General features: G+C 37.9%; 1 protein-coding gene across 7 annotated transcripts in view; it reads right to left on the bottom strand.

The window, feature by feature from the left end:
- Positions 1-20,126, bottom strand: part of ERC2 (ELKS/RAB6-interacting/CAST family member 2) — a 510,348-nt gene extending 490,222 nt beyond the window's left edge. For 3 of the 7 annotated variants that reach the window (XR_012589289.1, XR_012589291.1, XR_012589290.1), the window contains exons 1-2: positions 19,684-20,126; positions 2,396-3,198 (exon numbers count right to left, since the gene is read on the bottom strand). Coding sequence is in view for 2 of the 7 variants with exons in the window: in XM_074602406.1 (XP_074458507.1) it covers positions 2,396-3,052 (657 nt within the window). In the remaining 5 variants the exon portion in view is untranslated. The remainder of the gene's footprint in view (positions 1-2,395; positions 3,199-19,683) is intronic. The other 4 variants (XM_074602406.1, XM_074602407.1, XR_012589292.1 and 1 more) reach the window with 3 other exon arrangements.
- Positions 20,127-21,368: the final 1,242 nt, after the last annotated feature.

Consider the following 21,368-nt stretch of genomic DNA (forward strand, 5'->3'; position numbering starts at 1 on the left):
AATCAATGGAGATAAATATGAAGTTATACACAAGTGAAAATAATCCTGCCTTCATGCATAACATGCATGCACCTCGGATCTAAACTAATTATAACCACTGGTGAGATTTTTCACTTATGATAGATACTTCCATTAAAATATTAGCTCAGTACTTAGTAGCAGTAAAAATAAAAAAGTGTTGGGAGTTGTTGGGAGAGACGTACAGCATAAAAGGAGAAACTCTATAACATAAATGCATAACCCTTTCTATACCGGTATTATGAAAAACATGATCTGTTTTGGTCTCCTTATTTCAAAAAAAAACAAAAACAAAAAAAAGGTAATAGGTCTGAAAAAGATTCAGAGATGAATCAAAGAAATGTTACAGTTTCATGAAAAGAACTATCACACATGCTAAGATTCTCCTGTCCACAAAACAGCTGAGGGAGGGACGTGATGACGGTGCCCTATAAAATCATAGGTGGCACCGAGACTGGCACTATTAAATGTTTCTTCCAGAGGAAATCCTAGCAAAAGCAGATGAAGTCTAGCGCAAAAACAAATGCAAAGCAGCGGTTCTTCACATGACACGTTAAGCTGTAGGATTCACTGTCACAAGATGCTGGGGACACCAGAATTTTACATAGGTCCAAAAGCAACTGACGTGAAAAAAAAAATCCACTCTGTTATTAAGCACACACAAACTGTAGCTGGATCATGAAGAGTAATAAGTGGAGAGAACACTGTATGCTAGGTCTATTCTATGAACTTTTGGACATGCTAGCAATGGAACATAAGCGACCCAGTCATTATGTTATTATAGAGTAAGGATTCATGTTAAATATATAGGTAGGGTAAAATACATCCTTTTTGCCTTTTGTTAGGATCACCCTTACAAGAATATAAGATCATTTGTTAAAAATAAAAAGTTATAATATTCTGTGAAATGAATGAACAGAGGACTCAGAGTTACTAATTTACTTTCCCCTCAAGATGAGGAAATAGCTTTTAGGAGAAAAAAAAAAAAAAGCAACCTAAACCCGCCCCCCTCCACATCACCACTTTGGCTGGTGATAAAGTATCGAAATACCAGACTCGGATTCCAAATGCCAATACAAAATATTAACGTGACGTTTCCGTAAGAAAGGCTATCAAAAACGAGTGCATTAGAATAGTCTTACTACTACTAAGGTGACACCAACTATCAAGATTAGAATGTCTAACAAATAAGGATTCTGAATAGCAGAACCTCCGCCAAACATTTTTTTTTTTTATAATAATGTTTCTAGCAGCATCCTAGTGCACCTACTATAAGTAAATATTCAGTAACTACTACTTTCAGTCTAGATACACAACTTATACAAGAAAATAATAAATTAATTCACTGTACTGAATTCCTAATCAAGACCCAGTCAGTTTCCCACTGAAGTAACTGGAATGGGGCTTGTTAGTTCCACAGATATTTAGGTTCATGACATGCCTAAGAGGTGGAAAGTCTGGTGAGAAGCACTAATCATCACAAACTCGGAAGTAAATTAAAAATTTCAGTTGTTGCTGCCTGCCAGCAAAGAAGTTTAGATTGGGCATCTGGAAGCGAGAGAAACACAGGATTGTGTTTTTGTCTGGGGAAAGTTAACAGATGGTCTAAAAAGGAGCAGCTTTAATATAAGACCAGCAGCCAAAAAGTGTGTGGAGACAGCAGTATGAGAATTTTTATGATCTATTCTGTGCCACTGTTTTATATATCTTTGTGAAATAGCATACAACCTCAAAGCTTGACCTTATAGCTTTATTCATCCAGATTAAAATACTTTAATCTTTTTATAACTTTGGGAAAAGATTTTTATGTTGAATAGAAGTATCTGAAATACATATTTACAAGATGCTCTTTTCTAAGGCACAGGTTTTTGAAACATTGCTGAAAACACAACTTCAATTTCCTTCTGTAACATAGAATTACAGAAGGTTGCATATGGGGATTTAATATCATATCTCTTTAAACTTTCAAAAACTGGGCAGCTAAATCCCTATACAGCTCACACAAAATATGCCTCTGGATGTTTATTTATACTTTTGCAGAAGTAGCTCATTTACCCCTTCAGAAAAGGTTGCTGAATATATTTAGACTGTCACTCCAAAAAAGCACTAGAGAAAGTCTCAAAAATAAGAAAATGGGTAGTAACAAATATTCTCTTCATCTATAATGTGAGAGAATGCTGCATGAAGGAAATTATAACCTGCATTCAGATTCTTATTAATGTATTTTCCTACTATTTATCAGCCAGAGGCAGATGGATCAAGACATAGAATTCTTGTTGTAAACATCAAACTTTTTTCAGCATAGGATACAGTTCCATAAGAAAACAGCAAGTATTTAGCTGTAAATCAACAGAAAGAAATTTTCAGAACTACTTACCTGATTTTCTTCATGGGAAACTCTCATTTGTTCTTTAAGAACTGACATTCTGGCTGCTTCTTCTTTCCTCAACACTCTTTCTTTCTTTAGCTCAGGACTCCAGAAAGTTTTGATGCTATTCATGGAGGATCCCAGCTTGCTGTCCTTTATGTCTAGTTCTTTTCTGAGAAGATCATTCTCCCTCTGTAGTTCCTTAAGCTGAGCCTGCAGGTCTAACATGGTACTATCTCTAACCTGCCTCAGCATAGAAGGAACCTGATGGTGGTGATGGTGTGAAGATGTGGTCAGACCTCCATGCTGATCAGTATAAGAAAGGACATCTGTGTGCGAAAGTCCAGCTGAAGCAATATTAGGACTGCTCCCCATAGCTGTGACTCGACCACCGTACACAGCTCGATTTGTAGCCCTTCCAAGAGTCATTGTGCCCTTTGGGAAAGTAGTAGAAGCTACACCTTCATGGTCACTCAGATACATTGGTCCAGATGTTGCATAGGCTGCATTAAGGGATTGGATGTTCTCCATTGATAACGTCTTACCTGTTCCTCCTCCTCCTCCACTATTTGTTCGCCTATGGCCCAGGCGAGGAGATCTTGGCAAACGAGGAGACCTGGAGGGACTTCCCTCTAAGTTGCTGATTGTTCTTGCACTTCCGTACATTTTTCTTCTACTTTGAGGTACTATTTAGTAAGAAATGAGTAACACTAAAGTTGAATATTAAATTTATAATTCCAGCTAGAAATATTGGCAGTTTCACTGCATTCTTCCAATAGGCAAAAATCTATTGTTCCTCTGAAGTCAGACACCTGAAAAAAGATATTATAAAAATAAGTAAATTTTCATCTTGGAAAATACGTTTAAAAATATTCAGCATATATCAGAAAATAAAGTAACCCACTTCCTAGAATAATTACTTTAAAAATAAAATTTACTATACATTTTGTATTTAGGATGACTAGTTAAAAATGCGTTTTCGAACTAATTTCATTAAGAAAAAACTGCTCATTTCCTTCTCACTAGAAAATATCTTGACTTTGACTTGGTACAACAAGCTTTATGTTGCAGTAAACACCAAGGGCCCAAAAATATATCTTAGCTAATATGTTAATGGACTTAAATGACTGACCATGTGGAATTATATAAAGGAAAAAAAGAAATAGCTGTTGTTGACATTAAGGACTACCCAAACTAAGATATTATATTTTCAAAATATAGTATAAAAGCAACAGTTCAGCAGTTCTGTATATTCTCTAGTAATTAAGACGGAATAAGGAAACAGGCAGGGGTTTTAGTTTTCATTTAGATTAACAAAGAGATTTTTGGATAGGAAAAAAGGATGAAGGAAACCGTGTTTCCAATAGTTCAGCTGTAGACAGTAAAAACATATTTGAGTAAGAAAATTTAACAATAAAACTAAGCTAATTTAAGTGAATATTTTCTTCTAAACAATTACAATGTATTACAACACAGTATTATTTGTTCAATGAAGTACTAGCTTGCTAATATTTGGCGTTAATAAGCTTCTAGGGAAAAGGCTGCATGACAATAATCTAGGTTTTCATTTAGAAAAGGAGTGCTTGTGAAATACAATTTTATTTCTTTTTTCCCTATGGATATCATATTATTGCTTTGATAAAACCATCCTTGTAATTTATTTAACCAAACAACAGACAGATGTGGACCAGTGTTCCGTTTACAAATTCTTCAATACTATCATTATACATTTACCAAGTTTCAAGTAAGTTTATTAACTTTACAAAGCATAAATATAAACATACAATAGGACTTCAGGATTAGGTAGGCCCACTGATTATTTTTTTACTTTTTTTTTTTTATTAAACAGATCTAGTACCGTTTATTTCAAAGGTAACTTGAGGAAGAACAAAAGTTGAACTGACTCAAATCCAGTAATCTTTAACCATACCCTCAAGGCATCCTCATTATCTATAGATACATTATTTCCCAGTGTTTTAAAACATCTGTTCTACATTTGCTGTGAAAAAGGCGTTGAGGCAGGGGCAGGCAGAAGGATGATTTGTCACATTTAGTATATTAATTTCTATATTAATTAATTATTAGTAGTAGTTGTCACACTCTAGCACATTAAATCCTCACCAACAATGTTATCATAAAAAATTATGGATACTAATGATGTCAACAAACAAGAAGCATGCCGAGTTCTCCACTGACCCCTCATTATGCCAAACAAGCATACACCACACAGCTTTATGAGTTCTAAGAATTCCTTGGTATACGCTACCTTTTCATCAACTTTAACAACCAGCAGAATCTAAAGCATTTTTGTTTCATTCAAATTACCAGTATGCATCTGAATTAGCTGAGATGTTTCAACTTGTTCCAACTACTATAACACAACAGTGGCCATTCTCGTGAATTTTCACCTCTTTCACAAGAGGTCACAAGATTCAGAAGTGGAAGGCACTACACTACACTGAAATGTTGATGACAATGCCACTATGGGTGCTGGGCAAAATATAAGAGTGTGATATTTATTTAAGATTGATAATTTGGAAACACTGAATTTGTATTGCACTCAGGCTGCTCCATTAAAAGTAATTCATTTCAATGCAAACATTGCCCTTGGCAAAACGGATCAAACAAGCTAACAAAACATTGTTCCATACAAAGTATATTAACAAGACTAGCAATTCTGTCATAAAACAATACCACTTTTTGCCATGTACAAACAGCTCAGCTCTATACATTGGCACATTTTGCCATATACCAACAACTCAGCTATGCATAAAGCAAAGCAGGGGTACTTACTTCAATAAGATAATGTAGGTTTTAACTATTTAGGGAGACATAGATACAAAATTACATTCTAGCAACTCTTTTCTACTTCAGGATCACATAACATGAGTAGTTTTAGTTCTAGACGTAAAAGCCCGATCCAACTTCTCAAGCCATGAAAACTTCTTAAAGCTTCCAGAATTCAGCCCCAAGGTGCACAGATTTAAAGGAACCAGATGTAACTTGCAGATTTGCATTTTCAAATTTTGACATTTTATCATGAGTATCCAAATCTACCCCCCTTTTCAGTTGTCACACATCGTTCAAGTGATGACCCACAGCTTGTTCCACAAAAAAAATGGTGCAGCTTTTCTGCCATCTCAACTTCAATGCATTCATCAATAAAAAGTGTACCGCATTGTGACTGGGGGCAATGCAATTACTCAATGCACTCCGAGAGATGGATCCTTGTATATTTCTAGTTTCCTGAAAAAGTTCTGTAGCTCCTTCAAAGAGGATCTCAAATGAGATCAGAGTTGAAGATCATTTTCCTTCTACTGGCTCGGGGCAGATCCTGTGCAAAAGCAACTGCCTTCTAGACTGGTACAATTCTGCCCCCCAAAACCAAAATAATCTGGCCTGGTGTAAAACTAAGATTGCTAGCATAAACTGTCAATGTCAATTTAAACTGGATACAATCAAATATTTTTAGATACAGCAGAGCTGACACATACCCAGGTGGTGTGGGTAGGTGCAGCTTTGTTGATCCTAAAAAAAATACAGGTATAGGATACCCTTACCTCATATCAATACTGTTTTTTGTTGCCACAGTCTGATAAGTAATTAATTTATGCTGCTTCTTTTGAGTCACTTAATATCCTACTGAGCCTTTTGTTTGCATCTCTGATATGTACTTTTAGGTACTTATTTTGCCTTTTAGAGTACGTTAGTAGAGGTCTGTCTTCTTTTCTCTACTTGTGTGAAGTTTTGAGAAGCTTTCATCTCAAAACAGAGAACACTTATCTTACTTAGCACTCCAGTGCTTATTATTGAGCCTTATTGAAAACGGGAATCATCATCCCTCATCCAAAGGGAGGCTAACTTCTGTTTGGACTTCCACTTTAATAATAATGTTCTCATACTGATTTAACATTGTAACTTTCATATGTCTGGAAAAATTCTGAAAGTAACATGAAGAGAGAAGTAACATTTCTTTGGTTTGTGGTGTTCTGTTACCTCCACAGCATTTTCAATTATTTTTAGGGGGAAAAGTAAAAATATTCTAATCCAGATGGAGACCTCTACATAGTAATTGGAAACACACTGACAATATGCTTGGTTTTCTTACTTTCATGGGCTAATAAAGATAGCTCACAGATCAAAAGCTGAAAATCCTGATCTAAAGAAATTCTTACAGTTTATCTATATTTTCATTTGCAATTTGTTACCTGCTACAACCTGAATTATACAGGCTGGTTTTCTTGCAAAAACCTTCAAAAAAGGAAAGCACATCAAAGCGTGCTTTTTGGAAACGTATACATTTTAAGGATAAACCCTGAGCCTTCCTTTACGGCTGTGAAAAGTCTCATACACAGCAGAAGCTATATACACCATTGCTTTATTTTCTACTCTTTACTGCTTATACACAGAGCCTTCCTAGCTTCAGAAAGATTTACTGTGTGTCTCAACACATCAGGAATTGGAGGCATGAAGAAGCAATATCTGCCTCAGGGCCTCAACAATTGCCACACAGATCATCTACTGCCTGGAGAAAAAGAAAAAAGAGAGGAGATCCCTTCTCACATCTTCCCATAGAACCTGCTGACAAAGAGCTGTTCTAGTTGAACGTAGAGTGGGCAGGTGAAATATAGATTATTCTATCTCAAAAACAACATTGATTTTATATTGCTATTTTTATTTATGGGGGGGAAATTATTACTCTAAAGCAATCATTTTTCATCCAGTATTTCAAGGATGGTTTTGCTGAACTAAAGCATAACACTTATGCACCATAGTGTAAGGGGTGGAAAGACAGATAAATGGAATCAAGAGAAAACATAAGAATCTCATATATTATGAGGAGGATGGGAGAGCTGTATAGACAAGAACTAAAGAGGCCAACTGTCCCTCTTGACAGAAGCCCAGAAGCTGTAGATGTTGTTGTAGCAAGCACAAAGGAGCTCCAATACAACTCATGAAGGTTATATCCCCCTAAAAACTTAATTGAGACAAAAAGTCATCCAGATTCACTTAGTCTGGTCTGGGACAGATTGCAGATCCGCTGCATGCATTTTCCCACTAGAGGTTATTTTGAGTTTTAAAATCCAAATCAGCTTAATAGTACTAGAAAAAACAGATGCTCATTTACTTGTCTCAGTATTTTCTTACTTTAAAAAAATACATTTTAATGTACTTAATGTATGACTTAAAAACTAACCATTACAATTGTGACTTTAATACTTTGCATTGCAAACAAATCTATATGATAGGATTCAGAAAATTAAGGATGCATTCTTGGGGTATTTCACTAACAAGAAGGTGATAGCACTCAGTGTGGCTAATTCCAGAGCAGATTTAACAACTTTATTGGAAAAAAAAAAAAAAAATATCAACTCACACTATCCTGGAAAACACCAAGAAATGTAGAAAAATTTCAGTCACTAGATATAGGGCCAAATACAAAAAAATGTAGCAAACCATTCCTCATGAGATATTGCCATGACAGAAATCATAATATGAGCAAATATTCAGACTACACTCATTGACTACTAAATCTAAATTATCATCTTAACCATACAGAAATCTTTCTTCATGTAACTAACAGCAGTCAAATATTTTTAGTGAAGGGTAAAGACTTGATTTCTCCCTTCTGTTTTTTGGGGGGTTGGTTTTTTTTCTCAGACTAGGGTACACTATTAGTTTCATAAGGGTCAGCATTACTGTTTCCTTATCAACAACTGATAACCAGTATTTCACTTTGTGTCAATATATCTCACACGCTGACCATTTACACCATCTTCATGGGCAGACATAGCGGGGCCAGAACAGACACTAAAATACAGGCTGGGGTGGCAGGCAGGGGAAAAGGCAGAGGAAGGAGAAGAGAAAAAAAAAAAAGAGAAAAAAAAAACACCACACAAAAATCCTGACAATTATGCTTAGAAAGCTTAGGGCCAATTTAGACTTTCTGTGTCTCCTCCTCTGGCCAGAATCACTTACTCAGCAGTAAGTTTGGATATTAGCCAAACACTTAATAGCTTTGCACAACTACTTGCCAATATTAGCATTGAGTCAAGAGCTCAAACATTTGTAATACTACCGAAAGCTTTAAGGAAACTCCTTCCTTACAGCTATCCTCACCAAACAGCATATAGCAACAGCTAAGTGCAGAAATTATCAATCTGACTTTTATAATACTCGATGGCTTCCGAACTGCCTAAAACTGTTTAGTACTATAGAGCTCCCCAAATATAAATCAAAGTCAACAAAACAGAAGAAATAAGAGACGATGTAGAAGACAACGCTCCTATACTCTCCACCAGGACTCATCTTCTTGACTACATCTGTGGACAAGGTAAGAGCTACAGATGTCATCTGTCTGGACTTCTGTAAGACCTTTGACACGGTCCCCACAACATCCTCCTCTCTAAACTGAAGAGATATGGCTTTGATGAGTGAACTGTTCAGTGGATAGGAAACTGGTTGCACGGTCACATCCAGAGGGTAGTGGTCAACGGCTCAATGTCCAGATGGAGATTGGTGATGAGTGGTGTCCCTCAGGGGTCCATACTGGGACCAGTACTGTTTAATACCTTCATCAATGACACACAGTGCGATCAACCTCACCCTCTGCAAGTTCACAGATGATACCAAGCTGCGTAGTGCAGTTGACATGCCTGAGGGATGGGATGCTATCCAGAGGGACCTGGACAAGCTCAAGAAGTGGGCCCATGTGAACCGCATGAGGTTCAACAAGGCCGACTGCAAGGTCCTGCACCTGGGTCAGGGCAACCCCCAGTATCAATACAGGCTGGGAGATGAAGGGATTGAGAGCAGCCCTGCCCAGGAGGACTTAGGGATATTGATGGATGAAAAGCTGGACATGAGCTGACAATGTGCACCAACTGTATCCTGCGCTGCATCAAAAGAAGCATGGCCACCAGGTTGTGGGAGGTGATTCTGCTCCTCTACTCCACTGTCGTGGGACCCCATCTGGAGTACTACATCCAGCTCTGGAGTCCTCAGCACAGGAAAAACATGGACCCGTTGGAACAGGTCCAGCAGAGGAGCACAAAACTGTTCAGAGAGATTGAACACCTCTCCTACGAGGAATGGCTGAGAGAGTTAGGGTTGTTCAGCCTGGAGAAGAGAAAGCTCTGGGGAGACCTTCTTGCAGCTTTTCAGTACTTAAAGGGGGCTTATAAGAAAGACGGGGACAGACTTTTTAGCAGAGCCTGTTGCAACAGGACAAGGGGTAATGGTTTTAGACTAAAAGAGGGAAGATTTAGACTAGATATAAGGAAGAAATTTTTTACGATGAGGGTGGCCAAACACTGGCCCAGGTTGCCCAGAGAGGCGGTAAATGCCCCATCCCTGGAAACATTCAAGGTCAGATTTCACAGGACTCTGAGCAACCTGACCCAGTTGAAGATGTCCTTGCTCATTCCAGGGGGGTTGGACTAGGTGGCCTTTAAAGGTCCCTTCCAACCGAAACTATTCTATGAATCCCTGTATTTTGAGACACCACAAAAGGAAGAAGATTCACAGAAAAAGTTCTGTGCCATAAACACACGTTCTGTCAAACAGTAAGGATTTTTTTAAAATAAAGGAATCATTTAAATACTCTCTTATCACAAAAAAACCCATCACTGTACACAGAAATCCAGCGATACACGTGTATTTAAAGTAGTGACCAAGAGCCAGAAATACTTCCTGCACATTCTTTTGTTTTTACCTTGATTTTTGGCTGCTTTAACAGTGGCTTGACACGTCCTCATAAAAGAGAACATTCTTTTCTTTGCATGTTTTTTATTATCTGCACTGATTTAAAAAATAAAAACCAGCAAGCTGATGCAAACAAGATACAGAGAAGCAAAATCTATTATACAGTATGCTTCCTTTCTTCATTAGTCCGAGCAGCACAGCATGTCTTATTTTAATAAAGTAATAAAAAGATAATGAACACAATGCTGGTTTATATGGGGTTAGTACAAGCCCTACATTGTTTGTAGCAAAAGGGCAAAGTATTTTTTTTTCCTATTCACCACTATCAGACTGATCAAATTACTTATTTCCCTCCCCCATTTTTTAATCGTAATAAGAAAAACCATCCATTTCTTCCTACTACTCTACCATTCCTTAGAAGTTTAAAAAAAATACATATCTATACCTGACAACATTAAAAGCAACGTCATCTTCAATTAGGTTCCTTAGAGTGTCCTGAATCTGCATTTTCAATGTTTTACTATAGTCTGCACAATAAATTTATTTTTACTTGTCAATAAGCCTTGATTTACCTACTTTCTCTTGAAGTTATTTATAAAAATGCTACATATGTAGCTGTGTATAAAGTTAGTTTCAAAGTCTGTTTTGATCTTGCAAGTTAGTGATGTCCCTGAACTCATATAAATGCTAAATACAAGAATTGGCATTTATCACCTCACAGGAATAGCTCATCACACCTGCCTGCCTTCCATTTCTATTTCATACAAAAGAAACAGTATGTGAAGGAGAAAGTAGGAATGGCGGCTGAATATGCCTCTAATGACATACACGGAAAATAAAGTTGTCAGGTATTCTAATGTTGTCAGGTGCAGTGACAGCAATTAATGCTTATCATGCGATCAGAAAACTCCACCAATGGTTAATATTTGCTCAAAATGAAGTCTTAAAAGTCTTGAAAAACAAGCAGTTCTGACTGAATTATCAGGACTGTCAACTATATTACTATCAAGTATATTTAAGTGAAGAGTTAACAATACCTTTTTAATTCTCTTAAAGACTGCTAAACTCATATAAAAATAAGGCTAGCATTCAGTAGAGGTGCATTTTCTCAATGCGCTGACTTTTTGTCTTTATTACGATGTTAGAGACGTAATTGTTTTAAAACACTTTTGAAGCATCCTATTAATTAAAAATGGGCTTTAAATAAAAGTAAAACTTAAACTTCACCAACTGACACCTCCATTACTTTGTAACTTTTACGTTAGGTCTCTCTTTGTTGTCGAAACACCAATTCTTAACATTTTATCTCTAACATTTCCACTAAAAGAATTCTTCCTTGCACTCTTGCACATTACAAAAGAAAGCCTCCCTAGGGTTTCCAAGATGCTTAAGGGAGGTGAGTGATTTAAGATTTTTTTTAATTTTTTAAAATTTTTTTTAAAATTCTTTTAAAGAGAGAAGATAGATCATTTAAGGGATAGAAACACATACATTCCAAAACGCTGTCTGCATGTCCTCAGTTTTTTTTTATTCTTCTCAACTTTAGTGCACCATAATAACCTTCTCAGGATATACAGATATTTCTAAAGCCTGGGCAAGCTTTTGTCTAGAGAAAGAATTCCTAACATTTTAGTCTGAAGATATGCAGGTGTCTTTTGTGTGCTAAATTCTGTATCCTAGTCTGTATTCATTGTGTCTTCCATCCTGCAATTGTTAATCACTTGCTTCTTATTTCTTTTTCAGTAAGAAATCTCATTTATTAATGCAAGCCTGCATTTACAAAGTCCAGTCTTTTGTGGAGGATTATTCTAAGCCACCTGGTTAGCCAGACAAATAGTATTTTTAGTTTAATGACTATTAAACAACAATAAAAAAATAAATGTCTTAAATTTGTATTAAAATAGTCTCCTTTGAGTAAAAATATTAAAATGTAAAAGTATACACCATCCTTCAGGATAACTTGAAAATTATGCCTAATGAGCAGAACAATTTTGCTTTGCTTTTGACAAAATTTACCTAACTTGAATGACTATTTAAAAGTTTACAGAAACAGTGTCTTTGTTATAGATTGAACTACCTTTCTATTTTCAATTGAGAAGTTAGAGCTTAAAAACAAGCATGACCTAAGTCAACCTGAAAGTCTTCTAGCAAAAACTAGAAGACCAGGTTTGTTCTATTATTTCTAAATTTAAAATGGCAACAAAAGCCACCTTTCTTCCCCTTTTAAGTAATATGTTAGTTCTTATTTATACTTAATAGTAACAAAAGCCTAATTTTTAAAGCTTCGTTACAGAACACCTGGAAGTCCAAGACAGACACAAGAGACAATTCCAGACATATTAAAAAAAGATATATTTTTTTCTAGCAATACTACAGATACATTTCATTATAAACATATGTAAAGAATCAAGTGAGGACATCATTCAGCTTGAATTTCCGTTCTTATAATTACTTTTAAAAGGTAAAGAAAATAGCAGGGTAAAGGAAAACTAACAAAAATTTTAAATAAAAAAAATAATATATCTACATTATGATTTAAAGAGCCAAGCTTCTTTCTCTTAGCTGCCATCTGATTTGCCGTTCTCATGGAGCATCCAAGTAGCACACAATAAGAAGCGAAGCAAGTAGTTTGATTCACATTTTCAACTTCATATTGCTAATTTATCATCTAGTCCACATTTCTTCTGCCTTGATTATGAGCGAGGAAAACTGAACCCTTGACAAAGCAAATTACGGTCCAAATTCCTCAATCAAAAGGGAGGGAGGTGAGGATCTAATTAAAAAAAACAACCAAACAAACAAAAAACCACAACAAACCACACACACATCTCCAAATCATATGCTTGCTAATGACACTGAGTTGTGATTCCAATAATTGTGTGCATTTATTTTTTCCACTCACTTATTCTGGACTAACAGAGCCCACTATGAGAGTAAGCAACACTTATGAAGACAAATATTATTGTAGGAGTTTCTTACGTTAACTGTTACATCATCATGCAAGAAGAGAAGATAGGATAAGGATCACTCAAAATATGTGGGAATGAGGAACCAACATGGAGAGCTGTTGTGGTGCTTCAGACCTTGCAGAAAGCACTCTTAAAATTCAGGTATTGAGAAGATCATCTTTGATCTTCAAAAGTAATACCAATAAGAGATTCATAAAAGTTATATTTTATAAAAATATGTTTTTAATGTTTTTATATGTGTGTTCATACTAAAGACATTGCTTCAAATTGAAAGCTTTTGTAAACACTGTGTGACACCTATTATCTTTCTTTCTTTTAATATCATGACATTAAACAAGTATTTCCCTGCAAATTATGTCTGCAATCGGAAAAGTCACACTTCTGATGCATCAGAAATGTTTTGATAATGCCAAAATAAGCAATGTTTTTCAAATAAAGCCACAAAGGTAGAATACCGAAAAAACTTGTTCCATATGTTCATGCAACAGCAAACATCTACGTTGTCAACATTCATACCAACAGCCTTTGAAACATAGGCTGTTTACCTGATAACACATACATATATTAAACGCACATCAAAGACTGCAATTATTTGTTTCAGGAATAAAACCTAAGAACCAAAAATTATGTAAATGGAAATTGACTAAATTTATAATTAGATCTGTCTATTTGTCTATTTTCACATTAAGTATGTTTAAGAATATTCTGTCATTTACATTAATGTAATGTTTTTCATTTTAAGATGCATTTAAAACTTGTAAGTCTATCTCAGAAATAATCAGAGATACTTCTACGCAATGGAGTATTTTCAATTGAATTCACTAAGGCTACTCACATGAATGTTATTAAACAGAGGCTTACATATTTAGAGGATAAAGCTCTACCTTTCTCTTTTGCTACAAAGCTTCCATTCTCATCAGAAAACAACAGAATAGTCATAGCATCAGCTATTAAGACTACCTGTGTAACTTCCAGCATTTTCTTAGAATACTTAAATATCATTGTATTTACAATTTAGCAAACCTCAATGTCCGCTATGCATTTTACATTTCTTGGATTCAAGAGGAATAATATAGATACTCAAATTATAAAAGAAAAAGCATGCATTCAGCATGCTTTGAAGCCATTAGAATTCAAAAACATGCTGAACTTCTCTCTTCTCTGTTCTGTTCACTAGGATATAAGGGTATGCACATGTTTTAGGATCATACCAAAAAAAAGAAACTGGCTGTGCTTCAGCTGCTTTAGATCAGAGTTGTCCAAGGAACTTGCAGGCTCTGTAGGTAGAATTTAGCTGCTAGATTCTGCACTGTGACTTCAATTAGAGGGATAGGACAATAAGCATGACAAGCAGCAAGAAGCTTCAAAAAAAAAGACGGTATTTGTTGAAACTGGGATACTTTAAATAAGTAAAAAGTACATTGGTCATTAAAGAAGTCACATGTTAACTAGTCTGAAGCATTCCCAGTGAATGCCAGTCTGCAAGAGTGAGTTTCTAAGACAGTCTAGAAAGCCAGTATCCCCTTTCAAAAACCTGATCTTAAAACTTCTCAGAAAAGCTTAGGCTTTGCTGAACATCCAAAACGTCAAAGGCTCCCACACATCCAATCACAACTTGAAACTCAAGTTCTTAGACACATTCCACCTGCCATCCTAAAAGGACAGAAATTCTGACACTACAGTTCTCCCTCATTATTCTCATTACAAACTAAAGAGAGGATAGAGACACACAACTTTCCAAACATGTAAACTGTCCATCTCAAAGTCTACGTTTCTAATATCATGAAGGAATTGCAGGTTTCTGTGAACAAAAATGGTGCAACAGTAATGGAGCCTTATCCAGAGAAATGCTAAAACATCTTTGCTACTATTCTTTCCTTTGTCAGAGCTCAGCACCTGACAGACTGTCTCTGAAAGGAGATGAGGTTGGTGTTCATAATTGTTATAACTACTCCAAAACAAAATCTGACTAATTAAGGTATTCCAAAGCTGAGCATTTCAAAAGCTCCTATCACTAAATGAATCCTAAGAACTCCCCGAGATCAACAGCCAAGAAAGCAACAACACAACTTAAATACTATACTACCAATGTTAATTCAAAGACATTTACATTTTCTTATACAAACATTGGATATCTATGCTTATAAACTTTCTTGGACCCACAACCATAGTTAACAACCATTCTCCAATTAATTATTTTTTTTTTGTCCACACCTTATACACAAGCAGTAACAAACCAACAGAAGTACATCTCACTTTATTTCAAAAAGATTTTTTCTTTATAAAATGCATTGCATAACTAAAAAGTGACCAATTAAAAAACAAGTGCTCCAGAAAAGCACTATCCAGTTAATTTAGAGAATAAGGTTTCTGAGCTTTCCCTTGATCAACTACGATCCTGAAAAAGAAATCATAATCTCATTTTGCTTTAAAGTAACTCTTGACCTTTTGCCAGGACTTTGTAGAAAATATAAGCTAGTATTACAAGTTAAGGCAACCTCATCATTGCTAAGTACATATAACATCACACAAAAACTAAAACTTACATCTCAAAAATATTTTAAAGCAATTCTAAAACTGAAGAAAACAAATATAATTTCACAAGTAAAAGAGCAGTCATATTACCAAACAAAAAAAAAAAAAAAAATCAGTATTGCAGCAATATTTCCTAGGTGGACCTGACTAACCATCTCCATATATATCCCAGGCATCTTGCAAACTAAATTAAACTGAGAAGATAACAAATGCATCAGAGTGGATAAAAATATAATAAACACCATAACAGACACAGGTGGGAGAACATATGTTGTCTTTGGAAGTGATACACAGGCTGGTTGCCTCACCCTCTCTGAGGGGTGAGCAACCCACTCTTTTCTGTTAGTCATCCTTCAAAGGTCTAAAAGAATCATCTTTCTAAAGCAAGAAAATCACCTTGAGCATTCTTTTACAAAAACATGCATGCTGAATAGGTAATTCTCTAAATATCGGGTATATTTGACATTCTAAGATGGCTGAATGTGCTCACTTGATATTTGGCTGCTAAGAACGTAGGCCACCCCTTCCCTTGCCATCTTTCTACAGCCTTTGGAGCAGGTAAGAGATAGGAGGGGCAACTGGCATGGATAATTAATTATATCTTACATCACCGTTCATCAGAATTTGCCCCAGAATTTGTCTACCAGTAGGTTAGGGGGGTTGAAGAACCACCCATAGAATAAAAGAGGTGGTGAGATGAGTCACCTCCAAATGCAGCTTAACCACAAGAGAGAGTATCATAAGTATAATGAGTATAAGGTATTCAAACACTAACAGAAGGTAAAAGGAGGTCAATGCTCAGGAAAACCAGAGACACACAATTTTGAAGGTTAGGAACTCCATTTTGCAGAGTAGGATCGGAAAGAACAAAAGATGCCTTTGCATGCCAACTTTCTCCTTCATGCTTGGGAAGGAGGGAAACCATTTCAGTAACTAACTGGATCCTCTGCCTACTGGAAAAAGGGATGCATCAGTTTAAGACAGAAGACACTTTCTACTCATACACCCATCTTCATGGTATAGGAATAAAAAAAGCATATGATCTCAATGCTAGAGAGTGAGGAAGAAAAATAAGACGGTATCATGTTCCATACTCAGGAGACAGCACATCAGCTTAGGTACCTTACCAACTGAGCAGGATTAAAACAGGAGCTGTTTTAAAGATAATGGCAGCCAACTCTCCTCCAAATCTGTCTAAACACACTTTCTCCAACACAGAAACAACCTTTCAATCCTCAGCACTACCCTTCAAAATTATTTACTTCCAACTGTTTTCTGGAGTCAGTATTTTTACCATCTACTCTCTCAAGCAAACAAATGGCATTTATGACAGAATGACAAGGACGACTGTCCACATACTTGCTTTCTCTTTCACTAGCAAAGCATCTCCTTCCCCTTGCATTTGAAAGTTTAGTGGTGATAAAAGAAAATGTCTATTTGAAGACAGTACAAATGAACTAGCACTACAAAAAAAAAAAAAAAACACCACCACACACAAAACACACACACAAAATAAGAGGTCTCTCAGTTCTTCACTGGATGATCTACCCAACCCAGCCCTGAGTGCACTTGTGAGACATACAGCAAGATACAGCACACAGTTTCTCCATAGTTTAAACATCTAGTTTCAACCTGAACTGCGAAGCCATAAGCTTCTGGGACTTCATTTGGAAGAAGAAACTATGGTCGCTTCCCTCTCAAGACAGAAAGTCAGCCTCACGCAGTTTCCTTTAGGAAAAGTGAAATTGCTAACTCACCTTGATGCCTTTGAAAACTGCAATACATAGAGCTTTCACACAAAAAATAACAGTAACAGAAAGGTTTCTTTTAAAGCACTGAAGAGGTATGGAGAGAGTTATTTTCACACACACCCCTAAACCCAGTCACCCACGAAGCCAAGACCTAGACTGAAAAGTTTCTTACATCAAGAAACTGTAACAAAGATTTTCCCACATAAACATACTCCTTAAGGGAACTGGAGAAACTTACCATTACACACTCCCCGCGTGCAAAAGCAGACCCTAAAAAGGCACCTTTTCCTCTTCATACACAGTAACAGGAAGAAACGGGGAAATGCACCGCTCAAGCAGGAGAGACTGTGAAGGGATAAGGGCTACGGCAGCCTCTGCTCTTCCACAAAACAGGTAAAGAAAATACCAAGCCGGCACTAGCAGCAAAGCAAGATGGCAAACCGCCCGACCCCGGGAGGCGGCGGCGGGGCGCTGAGGAGAAGCGGCTGGCGAACGGACCCCATCCCGGGAACGCCCGCGCGGGCTCCCGTGAGGAGGAGGACGACAGCGGCCGTTGGGCTGCGCGAGCGGCGGCAGGCACGCGCCCGCCCTCGGGTAGCTGAGCGAGGTGGGGCGTTCCCGCCCGCCGAGGAGGGAGGGGAGGGGAGGGGAGGGGAGGGGAGGGGAGGGGCGGGGCGGGGCGGCGCGGCGCTGCCCGCCCGCAGTCAGCGCCAGAGGAAAGGCAGCCCTGCCCGCCGGCCTCCGCGTCGCGGGCGGCTCGCTCTGAGGTGCACGGAGCCTGCCTTTCGCCCGAGGGATTGCTTTAGGGGCCCCTGTAGAGACGCAGGTAGGGGGTGGACGCGCTGCTCTGACACGGCCGTCTGTGGGGGGAGCTGGGCCAGGAAGATGATGGGGCTTCCTCAGTGGTCGCTGAGGAGAAGCGAAGCTGGAAGGACAGTCCCAACTCCCCCCCGCCCCTGGGACTGGAAAAGGACCCACCATAGGGCCGCGGGAGGTCTCTCCCCGAGCCCTGGAAGGCGCAGCTGGACCAAGACTGTGGAGTTTCACGGTTTCCCTGAGGTGGGAGGAGGGCGGTAACGGATCTCCGCAGCATCTTCCCTCAGAGCAGGGAGGCCAGGAGGCTGGCGGGGGTGGGGGCAGGCATGAGACGGAGGATCTTTTCTGTCCTCGACTTCGCCACAGGGAAATGAAGCGCCAGGGGAGAAGCGACTTGGTGGAGGGGAGGGGGAAACCTTCCCCCCTTCCCCGCCCTTCGAAGGCGGGGGAGCCAGGGAAAGGCCTGCTCTCGGTGGAGCTGCCGGGAAGGGGCTGCGTACGAGGCGGCCGCCCTGGGCATGCACATGAGGGACGGGGGCACAGGAATAGGAAATTAAAAAAAAAAAAAAAACAAATCCCAAACAAACAAACGGTTAAGCGAAACCACTGATTTAAAAAGCCAACCAGAAAACTAACCCTGACAAGTGGGATTTGCCCTGCTCTTCACTGCACTTATTGGCCGTGCTTATTTGCAACGAGCTTGTATCTGCCAATGCAAGTGGTCGGTTGGTGTGTCCATCAAAAGGGAAATATCAATTCGCTGCTAAGGGAGTAGATTCCCATCCATCCATCACAAGGCTTAGCAGGTAGCCGCCTAGAAATCAATCATACACTAATAAAAATATATATATATATATTCCTTCCTCATCACATTACTGCTCTAGCACTCTCAGCAAAATATGTATGTATCCTTGATGAATATATGCATGAATTTTATCATATGCATCACTCTCGTCCAACCTAAAATGATCTTTAAAAAAAAATTAAAACCACCCAGCATCATAAACGAGGAACCCCACTAAGTATTCATTAATTATATAACTGCAAAATAATACCCTGTTAGTTTCTGCTTTCCATTCGCCAGCCACTACAAGGGAACAGAAGTCTCCCACCTTTTTCCTGACATGATTTTTAAAACACCAAACATTATCCAGTATTTAAGTACAAAGCCAGGAATTTACAAAGCTCATCAATCATCTATTCTAGAAAACTTCAACAACAATAATATTTTTAAACACTTGTCACAAAAAATGAGACTCCTATGGCTGCTTTTAGGAGAAATTGCAAGAGAGGTTTCTGGTTGACGATTCTGTAGGGAGAGGCACTCTGTTACCAGAATAAGATGTGCACTTGGTCCCATTTATTACAATGTATTTCTAAAGCAATATAAAAAGCCTGTTCTGCAAATTCATTTCCAGTTTCAGCTACCAGACAGTTGAAGAAAGCAATACATAGCCATTTCCTTAATCACAATAAATTTACAGTAATGTATTACAGCCATATTCTTGTTTAAGCTTCTCACCTTTCAAATCATTGCATCTGTCTTTCGTCCTCACATGGATTTTACAACATCACGTTTAGCTGACATCTCGTTTGCGCGGAGGAAGGAGGCAGCAGGGAGAGCCGGAGCAACCGAACCCCCTACAAGGGGAGGAAGAGAGGGAACCTGCTGCAGTCGGGGGAGGCTTGTGTGCTCCTGTCCCTTGTCTTTCCGTCCCTCAGCGAGTCTCCCTCAGTCAGCTGCGAGCCTTGCTGTCTGGGTTGCCAGTCCCTGACTCAACATTCCCAGCATTCCCGAGGAGCTGGGGCTTCATCAGCGGCGGGCGGCCTGCCGCCGGGGGCAGCAGCAAGCGCTCTGACAGCAGGCAGCAGCAGCACACGTACTGCAAGCCCATGGATTTCTCTGAGCATTTGTCTCTGTCCATTCATTGCAAACCCATGGGTTCCAGTCCCTACCCAGTAAACGTCTGAAAGGAAAGTGTGTTAGTCATTGTGAAGTAGCCTAAAAATACACCGATGTCTGCGTAAAACTGCAGAGGCAAAATTGCTTTCATGTCCCTGTTCACCGAAGGCCAAAAATGTTCAAAGCCAGGTGTTTAAGAACATGATATCTAAAATTCACTACTATATGTGCATACATACACAGGTGAAAAAAAATTAAATGTGTGTTTTTCCTTAAGCGTAAAAGTAGTTAAGATGACATACATATTTATTTGGGGGTTAAAAAAAAAAATACTATGCAGGAAAAGAGCAGGAGATTAGCTGCTATGTGAAGCCTGAAAGCCTTTTTCATCAGAAAACTGTAAACTGCATTTAAAATTACTCCTAAGATTTTATTTATTTAGTTTTGTGTTAAGGAGACTACGGGAAACTTCTATAAATATCACTGACTTCTCATCCTAAGAAATGAGTGGTTTTCCTCTTCTATATTTCCCCCTCTTCTCAAAATTTATATTTTGAGTTTAATTGCTCTTGATACAATTTTAACGGATCGTCCTCAATCTTTAGCTTCCAGGCAATCTCATATCTTACCATACATACAATTTCACAAATGTATTTTATCTGCCTCTTCTTAACCTCATTGCTGTAACAATGTTTTGAAGAAGCACTTCAGATGTGGAGTAGTTTTACTGTAATCTGTATTTTATTCCTCTCTTGCTCATGTATGCACATGCCACATTATCAGTAAGAACAGCTTTTATGGAATTTCTATTAAAAACGATATCAAATTAAATTGATTTCAATCAATCATGTCTAAAACTAACATAATCCCTTCATTGCTGTATTTGAACTCTCCAAAGCCAGTTGAAATAGTTTGCTGACATGAATATTTATTCAGAGATGCAAATACTCAAACCAATGCTAGAATGCGATTCACAGTAAAAAGTACATCAGTTTTTTATTTCCCCAAGAACAGGACATACTCCTACTTTAATATCTCAGATTAATTACAATATTTTTTCCAAGTTCATAGTAATGGGACAAACCATGATTAAAATTAAAACTTCAGTTGCTTTTCAAATCTGCATACTTAATTGAGCACATTTCTGTTAAAATAGTTACAAAACTGTGGAAGTTATGGACAGAGAAAATCTGTTCCTGTAGAAATTGACAAGGACGGATATGGTTTTGTATACAAATAATTTCACTTGGTCTAAAAAGCAAACAGAAAGTACTCTTGAAGAGTTAGCAAGTCTGCATTTGTAA

Source organism: Larus michahellis, chromosome 10, assembly GCF_964199755.1.
Source record: "Larus michahellis chromosome 10, bLarMic1.1, whole genome shotgun sequence".
In the NCBI taxonomy this organism is placed as follows: Eukaryota; Metazoa; Chordata; class Aves; order Charadriiformes; family Laridae; genus Larus; species Larus michahellis.